Raw genomic sequence first — 7,470 nt, forward strand, 5'->3', positions numbered from 1 at the left:
GCCGAGTCAAAATTAGATAAAAACTATTTCTTGAATGATTGCAAGTACTGCGGAGAACTTGAGAGAGGGAGAGAGAGACCAGCTCAACGTATTTGGGCTTAACATAAATGTACGAGAATAATTGCAAGCATCTAATATTGTTTCCACAAAGCACCTGAATGGAAGGTGGATAAATTCAACAGATTTGGTCCTAGAATAAAAATACGGCACCATTTTTTTTTTTTTTTTTTTTTGCTGAATATAAAAACACAGCACCTGCTATTTAAAGGTTGAGAGCCATGTTTATAACAATGTCAACCGCTATCTACAACCGAACATTTGCATTCTTATGCTACGCAAGCTTGCGTAAATTTGCAATCAGACTGGGAAAATATTGTTAATATATAGTAAGTGAAATAAGATCATTCGCCTTCTCGTAGCCAAATCACCCAGCAGCCCATTTGTGACCTCCGATGTCTTTCAAGTATGCATACGCACTGGCTTAAAAAATCCAAACTGTACAAGTTTTTTTACCATTAATATTTACAAAGTTGTCTGGACAAAGAATAAACAATTTATTTACACAAGTTCAGGAAATGAAGGCCATATTCTCATTCTAGATGGCCAGCAATCAGTTATATACTTCCATGTATATTAGACACCTGTCAGATATTTTCATAATCAAGTCATCACTAGAGAATAGTTAACGTATATCCGTGTCATCACCAAAGTTTAAAATTTTGTTCATTGCATCTGATAACGATTTCAGACACCTACTTCAGTAATCAGCAACCCATTAAAGCTGGTGTTCTAATGAGTGCTGTTCACTACAGTAGTATATACTTGACTAGAGAGTCCAGCAGGTTGCTTAGGAGGAAGGCCGTGACATCAGGAAGTGAGTCTGATGGGACTTCAAGTTGTCAATGTATTGCTGGATCCGCTTCTTATCATCAGCAGTTAATGAAAAAGGTGGGCTCAATGGCAGGGATGTTGCTTCTTCCACAATAAACGAAAGCAGAAGCATTGCTTTCGAGTACGATGCTGCTGCACTAACCTTGTTCTGTAAATATTCATCTACCTGGAACCAGGGCAAAGACTAAGAAGGTTTAAGATGAGAGGATACAGAAACAGAAGGAAGTATACTTACAGCTCCACTTTTCCCAACAGTAAGTGCTTTTTGGAATATGATTTCCATCGCATCTGGCATCTCAGCAGCACCTGCAATATGTATTTGATACACTTGAATAAATTGCAAAGCCAGTTTTGTAATTGTCAAACAGAAGGCATTTGTATAGAGCATTAAAAGGCAGCCTAACCGTCCATATCTCTGATATGATAGGACAACTGTTCCGCACGATCACATGCAACAACAAACCCTTGTTCTGCCCACATGGAAACAGATGAAGGCCTGCTAAAATCTATATGTTTCTCCGCACCTATTCTAGAAGTTATGGGTTCATTGGTGGAACTACTTTCAGGTAATTCACCTTCTGAAGCGGAAGCCAGCCAAGAGCTGCAGATTTGAATAGCTTTCTTCCATATAGCCAAAACAATTAGCTCAACTGAAAATGATTCTAGAAAATGTCCTGCATTATACTGCACGCAGTAGCAATTACCAGTCAGTTGTAAAAGATCAGAAAGCATTTAAAAGCTCAAAAAGAAAGACAAACCCTATGCAATCACACTCTCAAAGCTTAACAAAGCCGCTGGAATTTTATCAAACTTAATCTATCTATAAATTTGATTCATTTACATAAGGCCTATAAATAGGGCTATTGGCAATCCTTGTGTTAGAAAGACTAGCACCTTTAAGAAACAAAAGAAAAGTAATTAACACTATGTTTGGATCGGAGGAGGGGAGAGCAGCATTGTCCTTAATGTTTGTTTCTCTAAAGGGGTGGGGTAAAGGATTTGAGGGGGTTTGAAGGGTTACCTTACCACTCCAAACCCCTTATTTTTAATTCCACCAAATTGGGGAATGTGGAGGCAAAGGGATTCTAGTTTAATGATTTTTTTATGTACTTCCAATTTTGCCCGTAATAAATATTATGCATAGAGTACAATAAAAGAAGGGTATACTTTCCCATTTTTTTATATATTATCTTTTCTTCTCCTTTCCACCATACAACCAAACAAGGAAGGGGTTTCTACTCCTCTCCTCCCTTTTAATTTTTAAAACATCCAAACAAGAGAGAGGGATATCTACTCTACTGTCCACTCCTTTCCTCTCTTCTCCCTCCTCCTCTTATCCTCTCCTCTCCAATGTATAGGTTGTTAGTAAATAACATCCCATTGACAAGAAATTTAGTGTACATATTATGCATATATATAACACATAATCCTACTTATCAAAAGTATATATATAACACATTATCCAATTGTGGGATTGTCAAAATATGAATTTAATAAAAGATACTATTAGTTTAACCCTTTATAGTGTTACACCACTATAAATTGTCACTGGATTGATATTTTGCCAACCCCAATGCTGAATCAGCCACACACTTGTCTTGGATATCAAATTTCACATCAATCAAATGTCATTTGCTATCAAATCTATATCTCATATATCTAGTAGATTTTCCAAATAGAAGAAAACTATACTCTATAAATATCCGAGATGAGATATCAATATTGATCAAATGAAAGATTATTGAATGGTGTATATTGTAAAGAATTTACACCATGACTACATATATGTATGTATGTATGTCTGTATCAGATTCAATTATGAGCACAATATCCAATTATCCACTAAAGCCAAGAGCATTAAATAACCTTTTCTTGCGATAGTTCTGTAAGAGCCTGAACATACTGACGTAACAAGAGAAGTCTAGTCGAAGGATGCAATATGGTTAGTCCTTGAACTCCCCTTAATACAGATGATGCACTTGATGTCACTAAGAGATCTGATCCATGGCTTTGTGCTGCACCAACAGAACTACCAGTCAGCTCCATTGTTTGCATTGCATCAGCTATATCCTTGTCACTCTTCCTTGAAGGGCAAGGAGAAACTCTGGTCGTGGATTTATCTTGTAGGGAAGACTCGAGATAATAAGAGAAATCCTCCACTGAAGCAAAATGAGCGTTGACAATGACATAATCTTTCTCAATAGGCTCCATTGAATCAGAAACTGGATAGACAAGACCGAAAAAGAAAAAAGCAATTTCAAATATAGCATGAGCATATATGGAAACATACTAAACAGAGTAACAGCTGATCAGACGAACATGCATCACCATCAACACTCTTAGTTACAGATGTAGTTAATGCTTGATTTCTGCTGGATGAATTCAAATGATGCCCAGAATGTAATTGCAATCTCTCATCAGAAGCAATATAACTGCACTGCCCAACCTCTGGTTTCATCATTGGAAGTACGGAAGAGTGCTCAGCCTCCACTATTGGCCTACATATTACAAGATAAGATTATAACTACCTTAACCCCAAAAGAATCAAAATATAATGGATATCCAGCCAATATGAAAAAGAAATTGCCCAACGTAATGCATTATAATTTATAAATATTGGAAACTTGGATGCAAACCTGGGCTCCCCTAGGAAATTATGATTGAAGAACTCTGTGAAGGTTAATCGCTGAACTGCAAATTGAAGTTCAAATAAACATGGAGGTTTTTAGACAAGCTAAACTAACAAACTCTAGAGATTTATAAATAACTAGTAGTGGAATTTTTTTTTAAAATGGTGGAACATATGATTAATTTCTTATTGTTGAGCACTAATTGTAAATTGAAATAAAAGTGCAAACCACCCCCCCACCCCAAAAAAAAAAAAAAAAAGAAGAAGAAGAAGATAAGATATACCGAAGCGAATACCACAGCACAGTACCTGGGTCTTGACGTAGAAGGCTTCTGCAAAGATCCACACAATCTGGGTGCAGTTCCTCTAAAGCACCTTGCGGAAACTGCAGCTCAGTCGATGTTAAGATGTTCTGAAAAAGCTGTATACAGTGACTAATCAGGAAAGATACAAAACAGTTCTGGAAGAAAAAAATAATAATATATATATATATTGCTAGCCCTCTTAGAAAATCTTACATTCTTTCAATATTAATTAATATTTTATAATCTTTAATATATAGATTATCAATTATTTCTCAAAAAACCTGCAATTGACTATTGCCATCAAATGGTGGCTTCCCAGTCACCAGCTGGAACAATATCGCCCCAACACTCCATAAGTCAGCCTGCAGGCAGATAACAATAAGAAAAGATAACATTAGAATGGCACACATATTTACAAGAACAATCAACATGACTTTAGTTTTATGTTGGATCACTCACCTTTGCATCATACTTCTGGTTTCGAATAATCTCTGGAGCCATGTACAATGGTGAACCACATAGGGTGTCGGCCAGGCCTTGGGGTGTCAGGGACCTGGCAAACAAGTCAAGGAAAAAAATCAAGTGTAAATGATAATTTGAAATGTTTGACACTTTTTTTTTGTTCTAATTTTAGTTCGATAAAATTGACAAAGTTTTTCAATGTTTTCCTGTCTAGTTCCAACTCAATCTGCTTGAGTAATGTCTCTATCAACTGGAGTTGTCTACAGACTGGGGGTGTCTAAAATTGAAAAGCTTAGTTCATGCAAAATAGATTGTTTGTTACTCAGTAGTATTTAACAATTTCACAATTTACAAAAACTCCAAGTTACAGAGGAAAAAGTTTATGAAAATTTTGCGAATGCAGATTCTGATTACAAACAGAATTATCTTTCATACGGTATGATCATGTTTAATGCTCAAAAATGACGCAAAGGTGTGGCCAACAACTTAAGATTTTAACAAAATATATGACCTTAGATAGGGGTAAGTGTTTGTTGAGCATGTTCATGTAATGATGTCCTCTCCGTTCCAAGAAATTGCAAAGACATAAGGACTTCCTTAATTGCAGCAGTAAATGTCACATCGAAGCCAAAATTCTTGGAGTTAATAGACTCAGAACAGTTTACCTTGCAAAACCAAAATCTCCAATCTTCAAAAGTGGAGTCACTTCCCCCCTTGTTAAGAGCAAATTCTACAAATTTGAGAAGGAAGAATCAGGAAGACTTGAGCCAAACACAAAATATGTCCAATCTTTTATCAAAATCTAGTTATAGAAGTTATACCTATACCATCTGATTACAGGCGCCACATTGATTTACGAATTTGTCCCTCATGAGATATTAAATGCCAATTGATTATTAAGTTCAATTCATTCAAAGGTTCCCCCTTCACTTTCAAATAACTAAATGCACAAACACCCAAAACAAAGAGAGGATAATATAGAGTGGTAAGGAGCACAGGCACTCCTCTAGTAGTAGTTAACCATAAAACAGAAGCCATATACATGTACAAAAACTTCATCCTAAATGAAAGCGCACAAGAGTCACATAAATAATTAGGATATGAATCATCAGCATAGCATTCTAATTTTTGACAAACATACATGTCCAGTACAAAGGCACTCATGGTTACATGAGCTACATTTGAATTTAAAGTATAACATCATATCAATCAACTGAGCTGATCTTCAAAATTCCAGTTTGAGGAGAAGCATAAATACCTGAGGTTTCAAATCTCTGTGAATGAGGTGTTTTTCTTGAAGCACTTGCAATCCTGCCGCTGCAGAAGAAGACAAACCAAATTGAACAATTAAAAGTCCCAACTTCTTCTATTTTGTAAACACATGCAACAAAAAGTAAACATGGGAAGTAACAAACAACTAACATGCAGTAGGCTATTAAAAATTGACACTTTTAAAAATACCCACGAGCCTAATCATTAAAGACATTAATTTGATTACGTTTTTATACAGACTAAAATCGTTAACTTTATGTATCTCTAAGGTCATGCACATACCCAATTGCCTAAACATTAAAAAAAATATGAACTTGATTGTAATTCAAGAGCCAAAAAAAGTAAATGCAAGGGTGATCATAAATACCCAATTGCCTCATAAAATGCCTAGCGATGGCCTCGGAAACTTTGCGATGAGCAAGAATATAAGCCGCAAGGTCACCACCATTACAATACTCCAAAACAAGGTAAATTCTATCCTTAGTCTGCAAAAACCAAAACCCCCAAAAAACCAACATTGACACACAACTATAAACATCATAAGAAAAAAGCAAAAAAAAAAAAAAAATCATCTATAAAACGCGAAAGAGAAGCTTGAAAAGAACACAATGGGTCGTATCATATTGAAACCTCGATGGCGTCAAAGAGTCGAATGATGTTAGGGTGATCGATGGTGCTGAGAATGGAAATCTCTTTGAGCAAATTCTCACTGACTTTTGGGCTAAGCTGTTTCAAGTCAATTTCTTTGACAGCGACTTCAACGCCTGAGTGGCGATGCTTGGACTTCCACACCACGGCGAATGAACCCGACCCGATTCTCGGACCCAGTATGTAGTCCCCTACCAAGCGGGGCTGGTGGTTCGGGTCACGAAGATCCATAGCAAAATCCAGTTTTGACCAACTGGGTCTCTCTCAATTTTTCTTAGATAGTATCATGATGGTATGTGTGTTTTGTTAATTGGGGTATCATTGAATTTTGAGAGGCTTTGAATACCATGTTGGATTCTTAATAATAATAATGTCTTTGTGTGTGGAAACGACGCCGATGTTGTTTTGAAGTTGAGGCAAAGCAGGAACAGTAGCTCACTGATTTCACTCTCTTTTTCTTTGGAGAGAAAGTGTTTCCGTATTTCTTAGTGGGTGTTTTGCCTTATCTATCATCAGAAAACCGCTTTTTTTTGGGGAGTTTTTCAATTTTTAAAGAAGACTATTGGATAAAAAAAAAAAGTTATCTTTTTCTTTACGTTAATGACCTATGTTGAGTGGATAATTAGGTATTTATGCTTAATATTATTCCTTCATGGTCTCCTTTTTCGTAGATGTTTTTTTTTTTTTTTTTTTTTTTCCCTTTTTTAGATAAAAAGTTTATAAAATTTTATTAATTAAAGCAACTAATTTAGAATACATATATGTTTGTTGAGAAAAATGGCTAAACACCCTTTATTTTTAAAGTAAGTAGCAAAACAGTTATCTTTTCAAAATATCTAACAAGGTACCCATGTTTTTGGAACTTGATATTGTTGATATCGAGTTCTAGGTGGAACTCGATATTGTGCATATTTTGTCTTTTTTTTTTTTTTTTGAAAGTTTAACAGAGGTATTTTGCTAAATACTTTGAAAAAAATAGTTGTTTAGTTAAATAATCTAAAGATAAAGGGTAAGTAACTATTTTTCCGTATTTATTTTGTTTGTGTCCAACTTATTTCATTTGGTTAGTTTTTAGTTTTTATATACATCTTTTTAAAATCTAATTTTTTTTTACATTTTCAAAATATAAGTATATTGTAAAACATAACAAAAAAAAACTAAATAAGCTAATATCAAAGGCACAAATATACAATTTCTCTAACCAAACATCATTCATAACTTAACATTAGCATTAGTAGCCACTTCGTGGTAAATATTCTTTAA

The 7,470-nt window shown here is 35.1% G+C and overlaps 1 protein-coding gene across 2 annotated transcripts; it reads right to left on the reverse strand.

Annotated features, from left to right (window-relative positions):
- Positions 1-481: 481 nt before the first annotated feature.
- Positions 482-6,723, reverse strand: LOC126696872 (serine/threonine-protein kinase ATG1a). Of its 2 annotated transcripts, none has more exons than XM_050393604.1 (13): positions 6,190-6,723; positions 5,927-6,044; positions 5,546-5,604; positions 4,953-5,017; positions 4,285-4,378; positions 4,107-4,187; positions 3,830-3,941; positions 3,528-3,582; positions 3,220-3,389; positions 2,758-3,113; positions 1,296-1,575; positions 1,127-1,197; positions 482-1,057 (listed from the first exon to the last, which is right to left on the reverse strand). In XM_050393604.1, exons 1-13 carry the CDS (start codon positions 6,436-6,438, stop codon positions 848-850), a joined length of 1,920 nt encoding a protein of 639 aa, XP_050249561.1. In that variant the 5' UTR covers positions 6,439-6,723; the 3' UTR covers positions 482-847. The 2 variants fall into 2 exon arrangements, with proteins under 2 accessions (XP_050249561.1, XP_050249560.1); XM_050393603.1 differs by having other exon boundaries at positions 3,211-3,389; positions 6,190-6,722.
- Positions 6,724-7,470: the final 747 nt, after the last annotated feature.

The sequence above is a fragment of the Quercus robur genome, chromosome 8 (genome assembly GCF_932294415.1).
Source record: "Quercus robur chromosome 8, dhQueRobu3.1, whole genome shotgun sequence".
Taxonomy (NCBI): domain Eukaryota; kingdom Viridiplantae; phylum Streptophyta; class Magnoliopsida; order Fagales; family Fagaceae; genus Quercus; species Quercus robur.

Coding starts and splice junctions, on each gene's coding strand:
- LOC126696872 (XM_050393603.1), bottom strand. CDS start 6,438: ATGGATCTTCGTGACCCGAACCACCAGCCCCGCTTGGTAGGGGACTAC. Junction 5,605..5,926: donor GCATTTTATGAGGCAATTGG/GTATTTATGATC, acceptor CTTCTTCTGCAG/CGGCAGGATTGCAAGTGCTT. Junction 5,018..5,545: donor ACAGAGATTTGAAACCTCAG/GTATTTATGCTT, acceptor TCAAATTTGTAG/AATTTGCTCTTAACAAGGGG.